The 22498-nt window shown below is 41.6% G+C and overlaps 1 protein-coding gene across 4 annotated transcripts; it reads left to right on the plus strand.

Annotated features, from left to right (window-relative positions):
* Positions 1 to 113: 113 nt before the first annotated feature.
* On the plus strand, positions 114 to 22116 carry LOC135487298 (probable global transcription activator SNF2L2). 4 transcript variants are annotated; one of them, XM_064770891.1, is made up of 32 exons: positions 114 to 202; positions 1622 to 1713; positions 3692 to 3887; positions 4123 to 4815; positions 5106 to 5469; positions 5631 to 5757; positions 6000 to 6173; positions 6538 to 6711; positions 7176 to 7373; positions 7707 to 7808; positions 9075 to 9205; positions 9630 to 9749; positions 9970 to 10093; positions 10552 to 10715; positions 11127 to 11304; positions 11423 to 11551; positions 11841 to 12068; positions 12250 to 12357; positions 12492 to 12625; positions 12797 to 12939; positions 13123 to 13310; positions 13524 to 13754; positions 14112 to 14411; positions 14748 to 14992; positions 15153 to 15258; positions 15580 to 15681; positions 15809 to 15989; positions 16282 to 16430; positions 17061 to 17169; positions 18894 to 18994; positions 19725 to 19871; positions 19990 to 22116. In XM_064770891.1, exons 2-31 carry the CDS (start codon positions 1636 to 1638, stop codon positions 19863 to 19865), a joined length of 5418 nt encoding a protein of 1805 aa, XP_064626961.1. In that variant the 5' UTR covers positions 114 to 202; positions 1622 to 1635; the 3' UTR covers positions 19866 to 19871; positions 19990 to 22116. The 4 variants fall into 4 exon arrangements, with proteins under 4 accessions (XP_064626961.1, XP_064626964.1, XP_064626963.1 ...); XM_064770894.1 differs by lacking the exon at positions 7707 to 7808; XM_064770893.1 differs by lacking the exon at positions 1622 to 1713.
* The last annotated feature ends 382 nt before the right edge of the window (positions 22117 to 22498 follow it).

The following is a 22498-nucleotide window of genomic DNA, read 5'->3' on the forward strand; positions in this document are numbered from 1 at the left end:
CCACAATCATGCGTTGTCTTTCGTCCTCGGTAGTCAGACGCCAGCCCGGAATCCTAGTTGAAAAATGTCTAGTTTACTTTAACGACGAACCCAACAAGAATGACGTCACTCCTAAAAAAGATGGCCGCCGCTTGTTTTCGATAATTTATTGTCGGATTTTACCAATAAAAACACCGGATAAGAGGGGTTTAGTGTGTGTTAGGTATGCTATTTGGCGGTACATATATCTAGCAATCCATTCTTCATTTGTTCAGTCTATTTCTTAAGAAATTGAAGTTGAATTTTCTCCAATAAATAGCGATTTATGTTGGCGGTTTCGATTGGCTTTGTTCTCCCCATCCTGAGCTGTGTGTTTTGTAGTGCATTGATGCATTGGTCGATGTACATGCATTATGCAGGCCTGCTCTCTTTAGTTTAAAACAAAAGGATGTAATCACCTACACGTGAATAATCTTCTAATTTGATCTACAGTTTTTTGTTCTGTTTTCAATAAATGCAAGCAACTACTACTTTAATTTTTAACGTACAGTCGGACTACAGAGTACATCAGTACAGACCGTGGTTCGGATGGCGATAGCCCTCGCCCTCGGCCATGTCCCCTCGCTAGCTGTAGCGTGCCGTATCGGGGGCGTATGTCTACACCTACGCCTACACCCAGGGCCCAGACTGTGTCTGGACTGGTGCCAGTGCCAGTGGTGGGAACAGACCAGAAAGTCGGCCAAAATTATTTTAAATTTTGAAAATACACGGAGCTGAGGGCAGGCCGATGTTCAGTCTTTTCTTTTAGTCTACTCTAACAAACCCCTTTCTTTGGGTAAATTGCAGTTTACATACATGTACCTCTATCTATATAGATTTGCTATTCTTTTCTGCTTACTTTATTGTGATTCGATCCTGCACTTGTGGGTACTGGCAGATATATAACCAACCTGTACCCTGTCCGACGAAGTACAGCAACTTTGGAGTTAATCCGCCTCTTGCAGCATGATGGTGTTTCTGTGAAGTGTAGCAGGCATGCTAATCCTTGATTCTCAATTTCTCCCATGAATTGTTCATACATGCTGTCTTTGATATCAATGGCTGCAGAGAGGGACCATGGACAGGATACTTTACAAAATACCCTCTTTATTTCTCTGCTTCGATTACATTTTTTTCTGATTTTGTACTTGTCGAAAAACAGTGCAAATGCAATGTATTTTAGTTGTGCTTTAACAGTGGAGTGTTTTTTCTTTCATGAAGTCTGGTGTAAATAACCCCTAAAAATGTTGAGTCGCTCTATTGCTTCATGTATGCAGAGCTCTATTAAAATTTTCATGTAGTGTTATGGATTTCAAGTGGTTACTCCATTTTGGAATTTTAAAGCTTCATCTCCAACTGAATTGCCAATTTTTGCGAAGGAGAGCTTTAGTTTGAACATGACAGTATTCCCAGTGTATACCGCAGATCTTCTTCAAACTAAAACAACACCAATATTAATTAGTTTAAAAAAATCATGTCAAGAAAGGTTACGGTAGTGTTTTACCTTTTTTGTTGTTGTCAGACTTGAAACATTTATTGGTGAATGCACTTAAACTACAAAAGATCAGATTTAGTGTTGAGATAATGCTTTTTACTTTAAAAGGAGATAATTGGGTAATGGCTTCTAAGGAAGAGAGTGGGCTAATGACAGCCCCGGCACCAAGCCCTGCCTACCCACAAGAACTCATCCTAAAGGTAAACTTTATAAGAGCCTTAATCGGTCTCACTTGGTTCACAATGCTGAGTACGACACCCCACCTTGTCCTAACAGTAACACTGTGACACACCTGGAATACTTCTCTCTGTTGAATAAGTTTTTTGAAGTGGGGGCAGGTTTGATTAAATCTTTGATCAAAGAATAGACCAGAAGTTATTTCTTGTCATCTGTTCCTTCCTGAACCCCTTCTTCACCACTTCCAGAGGTGCTAAGAATAATGTCAATAGCTATAGTAATATTCGTAATATGAAACTTCTGAAAACTTGTTTTTGGTTGTTGGACATGTTAGGTTAATTTGGCATGTACCAAATTCTTCTTTAAAAAGCATGCGAAATAGTTTTTGCATGAAATTCCATTTCATTTACTTTTTTGTGCCTATGTAGTAATTGAACAATTTCTGAGTTGTTAAAAAGTGAAATTGAGAATAGTTTCTGCTTATATTCCTTATCTCAGAGTTTCTCTCTCCTACTTGCATAGCTGCATGACCTGCTTCCAATGGATGGTACATGTAAAATTGTAAACATTTACAATTCACGAATTTAAAGTTTGCTGGCATGATTGGTGCATATTACATAATATGTGACCCGCTCTACCAAAACTAGGCGCTTGTCGCATCTGAACTTGACAGGTTGATACGGACTTGTTGTTCATTTCCCTATTGTAGACCTTTTTGTGAAATGTGACCAAATCAGTTTGTAATAGATTTCACAAAAGGTCTACAATAGGGAAATGAACAACAAGTCTGTATCAACCTGTCGAGTTCAGATGCGACAAGCGCCTAGTTTTGGTAGAGCGAGTCACATATCTGCTGACTAGAAAACAATAAAATTGGTGAAGCGAAAATAAAAATTGTTTTGATTTCATCGCAATAGATGTGAAAATGTAAAGCTGATTTTTATTTTGATACAAATGGGAATTGTGATGTAAATGGGATGTTAGAGAATAATACAAGTGACATCCAATCTGCACCTCCTGTCCACTTAATCCTTGTTGTCCCCCTCCTCAATGTCTTTTGTTATGCGTTCAGCTCGGGACAGGTATTATGTTCGTATTTGTAATAATTTGCCTTTTTACCAAGCATTACCGACTTTTGTGTTGCAGCCCACCACAGCCCACCTTCTTCAGTTCCATGTTGTCTTCTGTTTATTTCCGCATTATAACCATCCTCCCTAAACCTTGTCAGATACAGCCATGTATTCTAAAACACCTAGAATATAATGAACCACAGTTAATGGTGTATAAAATAAATCCACTACATGTGCATGTATTGTATGTGTCCACTGTGCCTCGTTTATCTTTTATGGTTGGACAGTCATAAAGTTCTGCTTTGGTTGATGCAAAATATTGAAGCGGGGAAAAGCCACCAAAATCGCATTTCATTATTTAGTTTGAGGTGATTTAGAATAGAAATTGATACCTCACTGTTGGTATTGCCGGTTGTCTCGCAAAATACTTCACAGGTGGAGCTGTAATTTTGCCCAAAACATCGGGTACAGCCTCAGATTTTGCCTACGTTTTAGCAAGCTCCATCCTCACAGCGTAACTGTTATGTGAGACAACGAATACCTCAATTTGGTATCAATTCCTTCCAAGCTACTCACCCATTCACTTGTTGACTTCAAGTTCATGTCGTGCTTGCCTTGGCAGTGTTCCATTTGGAGGTAGAAAGTATTGAAAATATTGTTGATACATAGTCTAGACAAAAATTCCATTCAGACACCCAGACAAAAAAGTTATCACCTGGACAAAATTCTTTGAGTTGATGATGGTTTTTTAGTTAGAAATGCCGGCATATTTTGCTGTCAACCTCAACAAATCTGGAGTGAATTTAAGATTGTGTCAAAAATGGCTTCATCAGGTGCCTTGCAAAAGATAGATACATAAATAATGATCCTCCTTGTTTTTCGAAATGAGAGTTCAAGTCATAAAAAAGAGATTCTTTTCTGCTATTTTCAGGCCATATCTTCTATGGAAGAGAGGGGTTTAACTAATGATCCAAGATATCAGCAACTCTTGAACATGGCAAACATGCAGAAGAATATACCCCAGGAGCAGAGGGCTACCCCTGAACCAGGCCAAGGCGGACCGCAAATGCAAGGGCAGCCACCAACTCCAGGCAGCGATGACTCCCAGTCACAATCATCAATGCAAGGTATGTGACTCAAAATCTTATATCACTTGACTTTACATTGTAGATGAAAAAGAAATTCAGTTTTGGAGCGCAGAGCTGGCTTATCTATCCAAAATGGAAGCCTGTTCTTCAGGTACCTCACTACTCATCTAGTCTTTGTGCAAAGATTCATGATATCTTACGATCACATTTTAAATGAATATCCAGTATTCCTTTCAATTGCTTAGTCAAGACACGTTTGAACCTCCGATTTCAGGAGTCCCTAACATGCCAGACAATCAGCAATTTGTACAGAATCCACAGATGTCACAGATGGTGGGACAGATTATGCCTAATCAACAGCAGCAAGGCCAGGGTCCAGCTCATGGTGGTCCTCCACCAGGGCCGGGTCAACCAATGCCCGGTCACATGAACCAACCGCCCATGTCGAATCCTATGGTCGGACAGGCAAATCCAAACATGCCAAATCAGTCGGGCACAATGCCTAGCCAGATGAGCTCAGGACAGATGCCTGGTCCTGGGTCAATGCCAAATCAGATGGTACCAAATTCACAGATGGGAGGCCCTGGACCTGGGCCCGCTCCAAACCAGATGGGGCCTATGGGTGGACAGATACCGAACCAGATGCCTGGTCAAATGGGAATGGGAAGTCAAATGGGTGGACCATCCCCAGGTCCTCCGGTGCCCATGCCCAACCAGATGGGTGGGCCGATGCACGGGCAGAACCAGATGGGGAGCTCTCTGCCTAATCAGATGGGAGGTCCTTTGCCTGGATCTGGAGGAGATATGGATGGCCCAAAGCCGTGTGCGTTCAGTCATCCCCAACTGCAGCAGCTGAAAGCTCAGATCATGGCGTACAAACTCTTGTCGAGGAATCATGCTCTGCCGCCACATCTGAAGATACTTGCCGAGGGCAAACGTGTTCCACCACAGTACAGACCCGGTCCAGGTAATGATACCCGAATTCAGTTCGCTTTTGTTCACCTCTTTGCTATTTTCCCTCTTGAACAAGGCCCTATTTAATTTGCAATGCTTGTCATAAAGGCAACCAATAATTTGGAATATTCTTTTACATTTTCTGTGTGGCAGTGTAGCAAGGCTATCGCTAAGACAAGGAGATCACTTTCTTAATTGCTTTGCATTGGCCCAAGCTATTGAAAAATCTGTTCGTCACTTTAAAATGTAATTGTTATGGAAACTCCTCAACTCTTAATACAAATGTTGTACTTTCTTTTTCAGGAGGGCCTGCACCGATGGGTCAAATGGGAATGCAACAAAATCAAGCAATGGGTGGTCCCCATCCACAACCGGGTCCTGGTCAGCAATCCCGCTACCCCCAGATGATGGGCCAAGGTCCGCTTCCCTCACAACAAGTGATGCCTCCGCAGCAGCCGAGGATGATGGCACCGGCCATGCAGCAGCCGCAGCAGCAGCAGCCATCAGCTCCACATCCCCAACAACAACAACAGCAGCAGGGGCAACCGCCGCATCCGCAACAGCAGTCAATGCAGATGCAGATGCACCAGAAGCAGAATCGTATCACTCCTATCGCCAAGCCGCAGGGCATTGATCCAATCGATATTCTGAAGGAAAGAGAAAACAGGTAAAGAGGAATTTGGCAGTTTTTGATAAAACGTATTACCAGTACTTGCCTATTTACCTACCCTGAAGTTTTTGGAGATATAAGTAACATTAAACACACAATATCTTAAGGATGGCCTAAGCTTAGTTAATTTTATCATATTATCTCTGTTGATATTTCAGAATTTCCTCGCGAATAGCTCTACGAATCAAGGAGTTGGAGAACCTGCCTGCTGTCATGCCAGAAGATCTGAAAACGAAAGCGATGATTGAACTTCGTGCATTGCGGTTGCTCAACTTTCAGAGGAATGTAAGTAGTATCCTGTCTACATTGCATACGACAATGTTTTATGCGGTTGCCTTAATATGTTGTATTCAGACAAAGAGATCCTGTTCTTCAAGCTTGAATCCAAATTTGGAATTACGTTTGAAGAGTTTCATTGCAAATGAAACAAGATAGCATAAACGTTCTTGCCATTTTGAGAACACTAGCTCCACTGTTTGGGCAACATGAGTCCCTAAGTGAAAAGTGTTTTATCCCTTTTTCTTCAGCTGAGATCAGATGTTGTCGCCAGCATGAGGAAGGACACCACACTGGAAACAGCCCTGAACTCGAGGGGTTACAAACGAAGTAAACGCCAGTCCCTACGCGAAGCCAGGATCACAGAAAAGCTAGAGAAGCAACAGAAAGTGGAACAAGAAAGGAAGAGAAGACAAAAGCACCAGGTTTGTTGTGATGTTGATTTGTTGTTTCTCAAGAATGTGGGACCTGCATTGTTCAAGGCTCCACAGCAGCCCTTGCAGACTGTGGGTAGAAGAGTCATGATGTCCTCCAAACTGTGGGTAGATGGATGTCCTAATGTGGTGGTTCAGTGGTGTCGTCTGTGTGCTTTGAGTTGGTGAGCTTACATCTCGTTTGCACACCGTCATGTTCGTCGACGGCTGCACACAAGCCGTCGCTTGATGAGAAGGCAACAGTTGAAGCACATCGATAACTGTTTGACTTCAGACGTTGAACTGTACTTTTGAAGTATTTTTTATCGCTGTGATAGTAGGTAATGAAAATAATTCGATTTTTGTTCTGTTCTAGGAATATCTCAATGCAGTTCTTCAACATGCCAAAGATTTCAAAGAGTACCATCGCAATATCTCCGGTAAGATTACAAAAGTCAACCGCGCTGTCATGGTGTATCACGCCAACACAGAACGGGAACAGCGTAAAGAACAGGAAAGGATCGAGAAGGAGCGTATGCGCCGACTTATGGTGAGTGTGCTCGGTCAGTTTTGGAAATATTTGTGTGATTCGTGGTTTATATGACAATCTTGAAATTTTGCAGTACCGTACACACTTTAGGCAGAAACCAAGTTGGACGGGATTGAGTTACACGAAATTGCTGATACGTGTATGTGTGTCCCTATTTTTACTGTGTCAATTGACCTTGTTCATGCTTGATTGAGTATGGTGATGTTGTTATCACCTAGTCTGACAAGACCCTGTTCCCTTATTGTGTATATAAGTCACCGGGAGACCACCGTTTTGGCCTCTAGTGACCAGTCGAACACAAAGAAGAAGATGACCCCAATCTCCTTCGTATCATTGGTCCCTTTGTGAGAGTGAGTTCCTTCATCTTTGTGAATGTAAAAAAAATTCATTAGTAGGAAAACAGTTTGATTTCTTTCCTACAAAAATTATAATTGCTGAATCCCATAATGATGTTTCTGCTTCAGTGCGAGGATGAGGAAGGCTACAGGAAACTCATTGACGAGAAAAAAGATAAACGTCTGGCCTACCTCCTGTCGCAGACAGACGAATATATAGAAAATTTGGTCATGTTAGTGCGGCAACACAAAGTCGACATTAAGAAGAAGAAGAAGAAGATCAAAAAGAAGGAGAAGGAAGAAAACAAGAAACCAGAGCCGCCTGTGGTAAGTGTTCTTGATGTCGGTGTTTTGATTTTAACGTCAGTGCCGTGTCTGGCCTTGAATATTTGTTGACGTTCTTTATCGTGGTATGGAATCGTTACTGGGCTGAGTGATCATAGGAACACTGCTGTATGATTGCAAATGAGCAAATTTCCCAACCTTTAGCTTTACAAACATTTCAGGGTTGATACATATAAAGTATGAGGTATGATGCCTTAGGAATATTGGTTCAAGTGCAATTTTTGGTCTAATGACCCTTGACTGGCTCTGTAAGAGATCTGTCTTTGATTGCTGTGCCGTTGTTTAACGATTTCCCTTACCTTTATGTTAATGCAGACTGAGGGTAATGGGGACGAGGCTAGTGCTAGCGGTGAAGGTGCCGAGGGCACCAACGCCGATGGAACCAAACGTGCGGATCCTCGCGCACTCAAGGACGGGGTAAGGGGCAAGAAGCGCACTGCAACAGTTACATGTAGTTGTTGTCATTTTTCGCCCCTAAAACCCTGTTTTGCTCTCTTAATTACATAGCGACTTGTGTTCTGCTCGTGTTTATGACTCCATTACAGGAAGAATTTCAAAAGGAGCATTTCTCATTCAAACTGAATGCGGACTTTCGAAAAAGAACTACCATATTTTTGCAAGACTTTCTGTAATGGAGAAAGGTTTTATGTATACTCCTGCAGATTTTATTTTGTGTTTGCAAATGTAGCTCATCAGTTTCACTTTTGAAAAATCTACATGTACATGTACAGAGAGAGACACACAGCTTCTCCTTTCTTGCATTTTACGGTGAACAATTCAGGGTCTTGTTATTCAAAACAAGTTAGCCTGTATTAAAATGACTGGACCCACGTGACGAGGTTCGTGAACTGAAATCCACAGGTGTTCATCTCAATATGTTTATTTTGAGTGTTCTTCATGTACATGTAGTTTCTCATCTAATCATTAACTTAGAAGTTTGCAAAAGCCATGCTTGAAATCAGTCATTCATCCTCCACCTTTTCACTGGCATGCTTTGAAAATGTCATTGCTGTAGGAAGTAGTTCTGAGTTCTAGCTCACATAAAAAAACAGACCGATAGTTTGAATAATTTAGAAAGGTTCTTCTGTATAACAGCATTGCACGTTGTTGTTGAATTTTCTCGGTGTGTTTTTTCTTTTGTCATTTTCTCATGTACATGTCCATGCACTATAGTATGTGCAGTATCAGTCATCATCTCATGTACATGTACATGTCCATGCACTATAGTATGTGCAGTATCAGTCATCATCTCATGTACATGTACATGTCCATGCACTATAGTATGTGCAGTATCAGTCATCATCTCATGTACATGTCCATGCACTATAGTATGTGCAGTATCAGTCATCATCTAATGTCATGTTCAAGCACTGTACATGTAGCTCTGCTAAGATTGCAAGTAAAAGTGCAAGACCATAAATAAGGAACCCAATCAAAAGCTTTAACTTTAATTCAGCATACTGGAAAGAGGTTTTTGTGCCAAACTTTGACCACTGTGTTCCCAAAGAGCACCACCTGAATGCTGAAGTAAAATACTGTACAATCTGAATGCAGTATTTAAAAGAAAGCAGGGTATCAATGGCTGGCCAACATTCTTTTTTGAAGCAAAAGATGGATGCTTTTGAAGCACAATTAAGAAGGAGAGTTTGAGAACTTCTGATCAGTTTTGTTGGCCTATTTCAGATCCTGGATGAAAGTTCTAATATGAGTGACATGCGAATCCATGTCATAGAAACAGAGACTGGAAGACGCCTTACTGGAGAGGATGCCCCGCTTGCTAGTCAAGTTGATGCTTGGCTTGAAATGAACCCTGGGTAAGAGTCAATTTCTAGAACGGAATTTTCTGTTACAATTTTGTACTGTTTGAAGTAGAAGCACATGTTACACAGTCCTTCTGTGTAAAGGAAAGGAACATTAAACTCAGTTAAAAGGGGCCTTTGGATTCTGCTGGATGTATTTTAGGGAGGTAAACAGCACTTCATTGAAAATTGACCAACTGAATTTAAGACGGAGAAAACTAGGTCGGTCTTACAGACTCAGGTCTCTGTGGTTGTTCCAAGGTTGACATTTGCTAGAGGGTAGCTTCGCATGATTATATGGTCAGGAAGCGCTTATTGTTCTAGTTTGAGTTTGGTGGATAGGGGTTGACGAAAACATGCTGTCGCAACCAAGATGAGTGCGGTTGACAGCTTTGTTCTCCAATTCTTATGCGGACTGATGTTGTTCTCGTTCTTCCAGCTTTGAGGTTGCGCCACGTGATGGTAAAGATGTCGAGTCTGACTCTGACGGGTCCGATGAAAGTGACGATGAAAATGAAGAAGTGGAGGAGGAGGAACAGATTGATGTCAAGGCTGTAACGTAAGTCGTTGAAAGTTTAGTTGATATTTTTGTTAGGAGATGATAAATGAATTAGGTCATCTTGCAGTGCGTAGTCCGACATGTGAATCGTCACACCTTATATACTTACTATTCAGTCATATTTAGAAATATTTGTATGTTGAATAGAACAAGGATTACTATTGTCTAGTACCGGTACCTGTGTTGATTGTCACTAACTGTACAGTTGTTCAAATTTCAGTAAAGATGATGATGATGAATATAAAGTCGCTGGCAGGAATTATTATGGTATCGCTCACACCGTCAGTGAGAAAGTGACAGAACAGGCCAATATGATGGTCAATGGTAAACTCAAGGAGTATCAGGTAGGCTGTGGGTCACATGCTTGTGTCGTACTGTGTTTAAATAATGATGCCCTTGGGCTTATATTGTGCAGCCTACTTTCTCAGCTTGTGCCTTGTGTTGAGGAGAAGGACTGGAGGAGTGTTATTTGGGGGGGGGGGGGTGAGGGCAGCAGTTTTGGCAGTTTCGTTATCATGAAGAAGACTAGGCAGGGGAAACAGATCTTCTGGGTGGCTGATTCAGACTGGTGTATGTTTGATATAATGTCCTTGGGGCGAATTGGTGCCCATTGCTCTCCCAGCCTTGGATTTGGGTTGACAGAAGGTGTGGGAAGAGGGGTGGAGTGAGTTTTAAACGTATGTACAGGATATCTAGTTTGCCAAGCGTGCTCTTTTAGTGAAAAATGCAATAAAGCATAGGTTAATCATTACTTTGAGAAGTTCTAGTGTTGTATTATTGATATGTACTATTCTGTTTGCAGATTAAAGGTTTGGAATGGCTGGTGTCTCTGTACAACAACAATTTGAACGGCATCCTGGCCGATGAGATGGGCCTTGGTAAAACTATCCAGACAATCTCCCTGATTACTTACCTGATGGAAAAGAAAAAGGTCAATGGGCCTTTCCTCATCATCGTGCCATTATCGTAAGTCAAGTTTGTTATCCTTTTCAGGTCTTAGGTGACCTTCTCCCCAACACCCCTGCAGCACCCCTAAACTGCTACAGTGTACTGTGTACTGATCCCCTTTACAGACTCGTGTATCAAGCTAGGGTTTGGCATATTGCCTCTGTCTGATTGTCGTCTTGTCCCACATGGAGCTCAAGTGAATGCTGCTCCTTGATTCCTGTTGTACCTTTCCAAAGACCTTAAGGGATAGTTGCATAACTTATACAACCAGCCATTATAATAACTTTTCAAAATAAGCAAATTTGCAAAACTTTTTGCTTTGCGAACATTACCTGGTTCACAGTACTACTACTGCAGTCAATTTGGGTTGATACTTTTTTGTGACTTTGTCTCATGATTTATATTACATCTCTTGTTTTACTTTTGCAGAACCCTCTCTAACTGGATGCTGGAGTTTGACAAGTGGGCACCATCGGTTGTCAAGATCCCGTACAAAGGCTCACCACAGCTTAGGCGAACTCTCATGTTTCAGCTGAAGGGCGGCAAGTTTAACGTGCTCCTGACGACTTATGAATACGTCATCAAAGACAAGGCGGTCTTATCCAAGGTAAATCAAGTTAGAGAAACCCCTTATCACGCAGATTCTCAAATCGAAGTTATCTTCGGTATCAAATATTTTCATTAAAAGCAACATTTTATTCAAAAATATTAATGTTTTATTTCAGTTGCGTTGGAAGTATATGATCATCGACGAGGGCCACAGGATGAAGAACCATCATTGTAAACTCACCCAGGTGTTGAACGTCCATTACTGTGCTCCACACAGGTTACTGCTCACAGGAACACCATTACAGGTTGGTATTTCAGCATCTCAAATATCGATGTCAGGGGCCAAATTCAAGAAAGTAGTCTAAGGAATAAAGTCTTCCTCTGCTCATTATGACAATAGGGCCTCTTGCAAAAAGTGATGCACTCTGCAAATGAGAGACACAGAGCAATAAGCTGATATTAGCAACAATTCTTTTAGTGCCAGACACTGTTGCCAAAGGTTGCCAGTTGTATCATGCCAACCATCCACCGACTAGCTATTATGCCCAACTTTGGTTTTGGAAGAAAATCTCATTCAGTTTTCTCGCATTTCAGAACAAATTACCCGAGTTGTGGGCATTGTTGAACTTCTTGTTACCTAGTATCTTCAAGTCGTGCTCGACGTTTGAGCAGTGGTTCAATGCGCCGTTTGCCTTGACCACGGAGAAGGTTGAACTGAATCCGGAAGAGACGCTGCTGATCATCCGACGTCTGCACAAAGTGCTGCGTCCGTTCTTGCTGAGGCGGTTGAAAAAGGAGGTCGAGTCGCAGCTGCCAGATAAGGTGAGGGCGGGAATTTGGTAGCGTTAAGTTCAGGTGTTTTTGAATAGAAATTCCTCACTGTTTGTATTTGTTGTCACACCAAACACCTCTCGAGTGGTGCTGTCATCCAACACCGCCAGTTATCAATTTCTTTATCAACGGATGCAAGTACCAGTACCGTATCTCTTCTTCCGTTATCCAGATTGAGTATGTGATCAAGTGTGACATGTCAGCCCTACAGCGGTTCCTCTACAGACACATGCAGAGCAAGGGCGTCTTGCTGACAGATGGATCTGAAAAAGACAAAAAGGTGAGTATTTTATGTGTTAGCCCACTCAAAAGTAACAGTTCGATTACTCATGCTGCATTCCCCTGGAACTGTAGTCATTATACAGCTTTGGATAAATGTGTTTTAAAATCTCTAACCGTGTCAACTCTTTCCAGGGTCGTGGCGGTACCAAGACATTGATGAACACCATCATGCAGCTGAGGAAAATTTGTAATCACCCGTACATGTTCCAACAAATTGAAGAAGCGCTAGCTGAGCATCAAGGGAATTCAACAGGAATCATTACTGGGTAAATATGACAAGTTTCATTGCAAGATGGTCCCTTATTGCCATTCTGAGAAAAGAACTTTAAAGTTTTGAGTAACTTTGCACGTTCTAATTTGGCCACTAAAGTTCCTGACATTTTCCATCTGGCATACGTAGTTGACCAAATATTTCAACTCAATATCTTTATTTTCAGGCCTGATTTGTACAGAAGTGCTGGCAAGTTTGAATTGATCGACAGAATGCTGCCCAAACTGAAGCGTTTGGGTCATCGTGTGCTACTCTTCTGTCAGATGACCACACTCATGAGCATTATGGAGGATTACTTCCTTTACAAAGGTAAGTCATGGTCAAGTTGATCCTGTAATGCTGCTGTGTTAATGGCTGTATTTTTAAGGTCATCATCGGCGTCTGTGATTTAGTACAAAATCTGCTGAGTCATATAAATGTTGCCCTCATCTGTCAGGTGACCTTGCTCAAGAACATTATGAAACTAATATCTAAATGTTGATCTGTTTTTAGGTTACCAATATCTACGCCTCGATGGTATGACAAAGTCCGATGATCGAGGGGAACTACTCAAGAAGTTCACGGCACCTGATTCACCATACTTCATCTTCTTGTTGAGTACCAGAGCTGGAGGTCTCGGCCTGAATCTTCAGGTTGCCGACACTGTCATCATCTTTGACTCGGATTGGAATCCTCATCAGGTATGTCTGTTACTAACCCTTACATGTACTATCAAACCAAAAACAGGGGTTCCCTGCTGAAGTGGTAGCAGACCCTAATAAGCGAACTTTACATTTGTTATGATATGTCATTCTTATAGAAGGGGCAAACATTTTCAGTTTCTCGTAGTTTCTTGGTCATCTTTGGCATTTCCAATTGATATGAGGTAAAGCACTTCTACTTCTTTTCCAAAGGATCTGCAAGCCCAGGATAGGGCCCATCGTATCGGACAGCAAAACGAAGTCCGAGTTCTCCGACTGATGACGGTCAATTCGGTCGAGGAAAAGATTCTGGCCGCAGCAAGGTACAAGTTGAACGTTGATGAGAAGGTCATCCAAGCTGGTATGTTCGATAATAAGTCGACATCATCGGAACGGCGGAGTTTCCTCACGCAACTGCTGACACAAGCTGATGATCAGGATGATGTAAGTGTCAGACACCATTGGTTTTTCCTAACCATTACAGTGCAAGAGTAAGACTCGGAAGGGTTGAGGAAGGAGGGTCCAGAGCATTTGTTAGTGCTGGTCAAGTATGGCATCAACCAATCAGTCAACCATTGACCCCCTTCACCCAAGAATTCTGTATTACAACCAACTTATGTGATTACTGTGCAGGTACTCTGAGCTCGGAAAGATTCCATCTGTTTTTCACATTTACTGATGATTGCAAAAATATGGCCGCAGATCTAATCTAATTGAATTTACTGTTGTGGCGTTTTCAAAACCACGAAATAAAATGGCCTCAAATATTTCCTTGTTTACAATTTGTATTCCATGTTTTAGGATGAAGATGAAGTGCCAGATGACGAGACAATCAACCAGATGCTTGCGCGGACGGAGGAGGAATTTGAAATCTACCAATCGATGGATATCGAGCGGCGACGGGAGGAGGCGAAGACTTTCGGCGGGAGGAAGCCGAGGTTGATGGAAGACGACGAGTTACCAACGTGGCTACTCAAAGATGAACGCGAGGTTGAACGTCTGACGTTTGAGGACGAGGAGGATAAGATATTTGGACGAGGTTCGCGACAGAGGAAGGAGGTTGACTACTCTGACCAGTTGACTGATAAACAATTTTTGAAGGTGAGATGCACAGATTATATAGCAAGAATTTATTTGAAAACTCTCGAACTTGTCCCGCCTTGAAGGAGAAGTATTCCCTGGAGAAAAACATCTCCCAAGAACAGAGCAAGAGCTGAGAAAGAAGAAGATCAACTCCACTGTTCTTGTGTGTTTAGAACTTTTGAGATGCATGCCAAATGGTCTGTTTTTGGTAACAAAGTTGGCTGCCCTAGACAATTCTGCTGCAGAGGCCCCAGAGTTTTATGGTCAGGGTGGTGTCATTTGGCTAATATTCCTCTCTATTCAGTGCTCCTCTGATAATGAACCATCTTCAACTTTTGTCTCGTTGTGCTTCAGGCCATTGAAGATGGGACCCTCGATGACTTGGAAGAAGAGACCAAGGTCAAGAAGAAAAAGAAGGGACGAAAGAGGAAACGCAACGATGATGATGACGACGATGAACCGCCACCGGTCAAGGAGAAAGTGAAAGGAGAAAAGAAACGACGCGGCAGGCCCCCGGTTGAGAAGATGACACCAAATCCACCTAGACTCACCAAGATGTTGAAGAAACTGTATGATGTAGTTGTCAACTACAAGGACAGGTTGGTGTTAATTGATTATCTCTGTCTAATAATTGTACTCTGTTTCACAAATCATTTGGCTGTTTGACTGATTCTAATCCTGTTTATTCATTCATACAATTAAAACATTTGTCTTTCACCTGACTCTGATCTCAATCAAATTATTTTTTGTCAATTCCAGTGACCAGCGAGTCCTGAGCGAGGCATTCCTTCAGCTGCCCTCCAGGAAAGACCTACCGGATTATTATGAGGTGATCAAGAAGCCTGTCGACTTTAAGAAGATCAAGGTATTTTAAACTTTTGTATTCCCCATTTGCCTGATAAAGGTCTGATACACTTTATTCCTTGGCTAAAATTCCCATGCCCTGATGGCTAGAGGATGGCTTGCATGGTCCTGAATGTGTCTTCAAAGGAGAATGAGATGAAGCGGACTTTTTTAATGGTCTAGACAGTTATTGCAGTTTTCATGAACTTCACTCTCATACAGATATTTGGCCTTCGTTTCCCATTTTGCCTATACTGCAGCTATTTTTCAATTGTTCAAGTAAAATCTAAGGTTGTCATTTCTGATAAGGACCTATTTTGACGTTTTTCTCATGTCGTTTCAGCAAAGGATCTTGGATCACCGCTACCGCAGCCTGGACGACCTTGAAAGGGATGTCCTTCTCCTGTGCAAGAATGCCCAGGCATACAATATCGAAACCTCTCTGGTAAGGTTTGATCGCCTTGAAATGTTTCATTTTGCTTGTGTTCATCGTAAGTCCTCAGTCAAAAAGTAAACAAGAACCAAAAGTGAGGAATTTGGAGCTTGACAGTGTTTACTTGTCTTGTTTTCAGATCTATGAAGATTCCATTGTGCTACAGTCTGTGTTCACCAATGCCCGTGAGCGCCTCGAGAAGGGCGGCATGCTTCCGACCCCCGATGTCTCCGACAGTGACGAGGATGAAGAAGACGAGGAGCAGAATGGTGATGACGATCAGGGAGAAGAGCAGCAGCAACAGGAAGAGGAGGAAGATAGTAAGTGGCATTTACAGAGTGTCTCGGAAAAATTTCCCAGAAATTTTCTCAGGAAATATAAGCTGTACAGTGCTCTACCTGTGACAGGAGCCATTTGATATTAGCCTGGTTATCCATAACTGTTCTCTCGTCAACTACTGAACTTGATTTGTGGCATTTTGACCATGTGGTCTGGCGAAAGAGTGTATGTTCGTTCTTTATATTCCTGTCAAAATGGCACATGTTCCATGCACACCAGGCTTACACGATGGTGCGATGTTGATTACTATAACATCCTGCTCGTCTTTTTCAGGAGAGGCTGAGAAAGCGAGAGCCAGGAAGGAAGAGAAAAAGGAAAAAGAGAAAGAGAAAGAGAAAGAGAGGGAACGAGAACGCGATCGAGATCGAGAACGAGAAAGGGAAAGGCATGACAGAGACAGAGAACGAGCTGCAGCAGAAAAGGTTGGTAGCTTTCCCGCCTTTGGGAGATGTTTTGTGGACTGCACCAGCCCTTGCCTAGCAGTCTAGCTGTGGATGGCAATACAGTGACACCTATCCCAGGGCTTAAATGATATTCAGAAGAGATTGGGGTTTGAGATCTTTTTATCACGAGATAAAGTTGGGTCATGTGAGGTTGAGTACAAGGCAATCACATGACTCATGAGATTTTATACTATTTGCACAGGTTGGGTACCTGTACCTCACATGATGACTACATGAGATTGGGCATTTACATGAGGCTGAGTATTTCACAGAGTTTATATGAGATTGAGTAGTTACATGAGGTTGAGTATGGTATTTCAATGAGCTTACATGAGATTGAGTATTTACATGAGGCTGAGTATTTCTCTGAGTTTACATGAGATTGAGTATTTACATGAGACCGAGTATTTCCGTAAGTTTACATGAGATTTAGTATTTACATGAGGTTGAGCACTAAAATTGCATTTTGTTAACCTATGAATGTGCACACCATGATATTGGTGCTATGGTATGTTATTCAGTATTTATGCAAGATATGATATTTTATGATATTTCACAAGATTTTCACCGTTAACGCAGCATCTTTTTCTTTGTGGTCCTGGTGTGCAGTTGCAGGAACACAATGCTGTTCACTACCAACACTACCAACGACCTCCTCACCCATACACAATGGCGGACGCTCATGCCTATTACGGCCAGGCGTATCCCGGCATGTCTGGTGAGTAAACGACAGTGTTGTTCACATCTCTCGAGGGTGAAACCCTCACTGAATATGTGAAGAGCACTGATTACTGGATGTCTTACAAGCTTTGTATTTTCCGCTATCTCCTTGTGGATTTTTTCATCATTTTCTTCCGTGATGTTGTCTTATCCTTATGTGTATTTGCCCTCGGCGCCACCTTTGGCAGAATAATGAACTATTTACGCACCTCACATAGTACTTTCGTAATGGGTAGATCTAGATCAGCGCTTGCTTTGAACTGGGAAAACCTCAGGTTTTCAACAAGATACAGTTGGTACGGCTATGTTTCATAGCTGACCGATTCTGACTTTGACAAGATGTTCTCTGAAAACATTCCTCTCGGACAGTGGTCTCATTGGGTTACTAAAGCGGCAATGCAGTGTCTTGATTTGGATCCGTTTTGGATGTCAGTCCATTTCTCTGGCCCTACTGATGTTGTCAACAAAGTTTGCTCTGTGTGGGTGACGTCACGGCCGACGTCATTGCCCAGTGCACCAAGTGGGTCAATTATGTAAACAAGACATCCAAAATGATGTATTTTCTGTGGTAATGTCGTCTGCATGGTCTCTTTACCAAACTGCTAATCTGCCAATATCCTCCTGCTTTGCATTCATGCGATAACTTCCCACTGCTCATTCGTAGCCTAAAGTCCTCTCTGCTCGAAACTGTACCCGCACAAGATAGTGCACCTGTTGTAAATCTTGAAGGTACAGTTGGATTCCAGATCAACACCACGCCCCCATGTATCATTGGGGACTTCCAGAATTCCACCTATCGCAGTTGCATGAGTGGCTCCTTATGGCTTTTTTGTGTGCAGTGATGTTTTGGTGAGAATGTACCAAGGCTTTGGTGAGAATGTACAAAGATTTTGGAGACAAATTACCAAGTTTTTGGTGAGAATATCTGAGCTACGTGTAAGGGTTCTACATTTCGTATAGGGTTCTTGTCCCTGGTACTCACTATAAATTCCAGGCTGATATTTTACCTAGTCACTCGGTTCCTTAAGCGTGATCGTTCTTGTCAACATTCCTACCAGAAAAAACAGGCAGTAGAGATGATGTGTTGAAGTCAAGTTCTCTGAATTGCCTTTTTGAGAGGCGTTATTAGAAATGTTAGCCATGTCATCGCAAATACATCAGCCTTTCTTCAGCTGTGCATGTTCATGTGGATATAGTGTTTCTTTTAAAGTCATCCTTTTCTCCTGCTGAATCCTAGTCTGTCCAGTATGTGTAAATCACATCTTGTGATATGTTTTGCGTATATATTGCTTCTACGTGTATCTGTGGATGTAGTTTCACCCACCCAATTAAAATATCAGAATTTGTAGGACGTTATTGTCATTGACCTTCTGCTGTCACTTTTCAAACAGTAGACGAAATAATCCATTCTCAAGTAGGTTGGGATGTAATTTTAGTATCATTATAATCTTTGCTGCAACCAGCTAACCACAAGGCCAGCTGGCCCAAGACTAATGTGAAAGACTGCTGGCAGCTGTGGATGTCATTTTGACAACATCGATGACAGTTGCTGCAGCTTATAGTTTCTATTATATCTTGAGTATATCTTCTATGTTTACATTAGTCTCGCCTAAAAGAAGTGTTTTGTTAACTTCGAAGCATTGCCCATGATAAAGGCAAATGGACAGCCCCTTCAGATTGATTGTTTGGTGCTAACCATTTCATGGTCTTTCTTGTCCAAAGGGATGCCAATCCCACCATACCCAGTCATGGCAGGACCCAGTGCTGTCAGGGACCCTATGGCCGCAATGGCGGGTATGAGATACCCTAATCCTCATATGATGGTAAGTAAATAGAGTGTTGTCAAGTGTGTTTTTGATATCAGGAAATGATGGTGAGATTCTGCCTTTGGAGTGAGATCTTGAACTATTTGTACTACATGTATAAAGTAACATACATACATTTGCAGAGATGGTTAAACTTTCGAAATATTTGCATTTCCCACCAATTGTATGACTTTTATGGTGTTTTCTTTACACAAACCAGTTCTCCTATACTCAGTCTCATGTGACCTGCTCAATCTCTTGTTGGTTTGTCTTTTGGGGATACTTTGTGCTGCTTTGTCTCAAGTTTGGAGCTTGAAGGGGCAAAGTTTGTTATCCGTCTACAATTTGAGCACAAGTAGCTTTATTAACTTATGTGTAAAGCCAGTCAAGGTGCATCTGTATAAGTACACAGGTTAGGAGTCCACTATTGACTACTGTCGACCAATGTGGGATCCTTAACTTGCCCCGACATAGACACTCGGGTGCAAGGCACCACAGCTTTTAGCCTCATCCGACAGACCGACAAATATACTAACGTTGTGTTGTGAAGAACCAGGAAAGTTAGTTCCTTAAAGTCACGTTGGTTCATCCAGACATACAATCCTGGGTTCTAAACGGTATCAAACCTCGGCCCTATTGCGTAGAAGCCGTGTTGATGTATTGCTATGAGGCTCCTCACAATGCAGATCAAATCATAGTCTTGTTGTCTGTCACTCACCATTTGACACTAATCTTTGATATCGTTTAGGAGAAAATTAGAAGGGAGGAGAGGACGCCTCAGCCGCCACCCCTAGCACCAGAAGATGATTCGAGGTCACGAAGGAAGGGCCGGCCGTTGAAAACCCGGGTGTACATCAGCAGTGATGAAGATTCCGACATGGAAATGTAAAATAATGTAAGTATTTGTGTGACATGTCCGAGTCTCCAAGTGTTTGACCAACGTCAGCTTGAACAGGTCTTATTATTCCCTTTCGTTTACTTGAGCTTTTCTCATGACCTTCTTCTCTTTTCAGGTCAACAGGGTAACTTAATATATACTGGAAACGAAATGACATTCAACCAAAGTTCGCTTAAATGGATTCATGCCGAAATGATTGGTGCAGATTTTACATATCTCAACAATGCTTATTTACTTTAGAGAATGACAATTTGACAATGTCTGAAGATTTAAGATAGTATTTTGTAATTCGGTGACTTCTTTCTCGTTACTACTAGTGCTTTTGTGCATTTGCTAGATAAATAACTATATGTGGAATATTTGTCCACATATAGTCTTGGCCATAATGATGTGGAAACTTGTTGTGATTTGGATGGTGAAAGTAACTCCTTTTACTGTCTTACAGTTACAAGAAATATTGTCTTTTTCCTTATGGCCAAGACTGTATTCATTCATGGCATTGTATTGTGTACAGTGCATACATGTATGTGTATTTTTGTATTTATATGAAGAGAGGTATAAAGTACGGTAATGACAAAGTGAACAAAAACTAAACAATTTGTAGCAGTTTGCTTGAAAATGAAGTTTGGAATGAAAAATTCCCACATGTCCATTGTAGAGCCATAGCAACCACATGTTGGTAACTTGGCTTTGGCTGATTCAAACTCAACAGTTTTGATGCTGAGAAAGTTCAAAACTCAGCGATACCACTCTTATAATGCAAGCGCCAAGATTTTCTGTACATATTGTCATTGCTTTTCCTCTTCTTCTGTGCAGTGGTTGCATTTGGATTTATATGAACTTGAACTTGTAGGCCTTTAGCGGTCTCTCTCTAAGACACATTGTCCTGATATGTATGTAAATGTTCTGTATAGCTATTCTCGTATTAACCACATCTCAATTAGAGTTCCGTACAGGTCAGGGTCACAACTGTACGTGGATTTTTATCCTTGTTTTGGATTCCTGTAGTACGGTTGCATCCCTGGCCTGATACATGGGGTGATATGAATAAAGACTAGCAAATGCTTTTATCTAAAACTCTATGTACATTTACACTAGGCCTTTCTGTACAAAATTGAAGTAAAAGCATTTGCTAGTCTTGATTCATATCACCCAATGCCTTGATCTGCACCTCATAGATAGATGTTGTATTCGTGTAATTAGTCCATGAGCCATCATGGGTATTGGTGATGATGATACCAGTGACGGTGAATGTGACATTAGCATGGATACGCTGTAACTAGTTATTCAAACTGTGTTAGCACAGTGGGTAAAGGTATCTGTTTGCCTAAGAAAAAATATGTGCTTATCTGGAGAGGAATGACGACACAAAAGTAACATACAATAGATTTATAGTTCATATTGAGGAGCGTGAGGCCCGCATTTATTATTTTCATCCAATTGTACCCCTCCAATTCTGTAATGGGAAGGCCTGTGTCTATTGTGTTGCAAAGGTAAACCAATACCTTCACCCTCCGTGCAAGTGAAGGGTGTCATCTACATGTACTTGTCAGTGTATGGCTTAGATGATTGAATTTGAAATAAAATTGAGATATTCAATTAAATATAAAGCACTCAAACATGAATTTTGAATGTCGCTCATCATGGACATCAGCATAATTTTCTTTTGGCTTCTCAGTTCCTGCTTGAAGGATATTATTTGCTGGAATCAAATCAAAATTTTTATTATTTTTTTACTACATGTATTTTCTCTTGGTCATTTTCTTCATCTTAAAGGGAACTGAAACCGCCAAGCCAGTTCGTATGACCTCGTTTTCATTTCCCGCGTATCGGGTGATCAGAACGAGGCATGAATAAAACATGGCGCCTTGCTGTCAATCATTGAGTGACGTCACTGCTGTGGAATTTACTACGAAAACTCATGAATGAAAGATCGCATGACTCACGTGATTCTCACATGATTCTCAATAATAACAAATTGAACTGCGCATGCTCGGGCACTGGGGGCAGAGCTACAAATCTGAACTCGAATAGGAAGTTGGAATTTTGACTTTCTCGGGTGGTGAAAGTCGAAAAGTTGAATAAATCGCTCGGCGGTTCCAGTTCCCTTTAAACCACTTCACTCATTGTGTTCGAGCAAGTTCCATTGTTGTGCACTTGATATTGTAGAACAAGGCAGTAATGATATTGTAGTAGTTTAACACTTCATCATATCTTTGAAATAAACCATGGGGTAATTGGACATTGGTTGTTGCTTTCTGTTGATATCACGAGCAGGCCTTGAGGTCAGTGTCAATCTGGCTCCATCTCGCATGTTGTATTGAAACTGGTACAACTAAAGATTTCAGAATTGCTGAAAATCAGTTTTGCGCTGAATGTTGAGGTAATCAATGACGCTGCGTAATTCAATCAAGTCGAATGTGTCGGAATTCCAAGTGACATTCTACCTGAGCAGGCCTTGAGGTCAGTGTCAATCTGGCTCCATCTCGCATGTTGTATTGAAACTGGTACAACTAAAGATTTCAGAATTGCTGAAAATCAGTGTTGCGCTGAATGTTGAGGTAATCAATGACGCTGCGTAATTCAATCAAGTCGAATGTGTCGGAATTCCAAGTGACATTCTA

The sequence above is a fragment of the Lineus longissimus genome, chromosome 4 (assembly GCF_910592395.1).
Source record: "Lineus longissimus chromosome 4, tnLinLong1.2, whole genome shotgun sequence".
NCBI lineage: Eukaryota > Metazoa > Nemertea > Pilidiophora > Heteronemertea > Lineidae > Lineus > Lineus longissimus.

What these genes read in the sequence shown, in the direction of transcription:
- LOC135487298 (XM_064770891.1), top strand. Translation starts at nt 1,636, where the DNA reads ATGGCTTCTAAGGAAGAGAGTGGGCTAATGACAGCCCCGGCACCAAGC. An exon ending in CTGATAAACAATTTTTGAAG is followed by an intron (nt 14,412 to 14,747) that starts GTGAGATGCACA and finishes GTTGTGCTTCAG; the next exon opens with GCCATTGAAGATGGGACCCT. An exon ending in AACGAGCTGCAGCAGAAAAG is followed by an intron (nt 16,431 to 17,060) that starts GTTGGTAGCTTT and finishes CCTGGTGTGCAG; the next exon opens with TTGCAGGAACACAATGCTGT.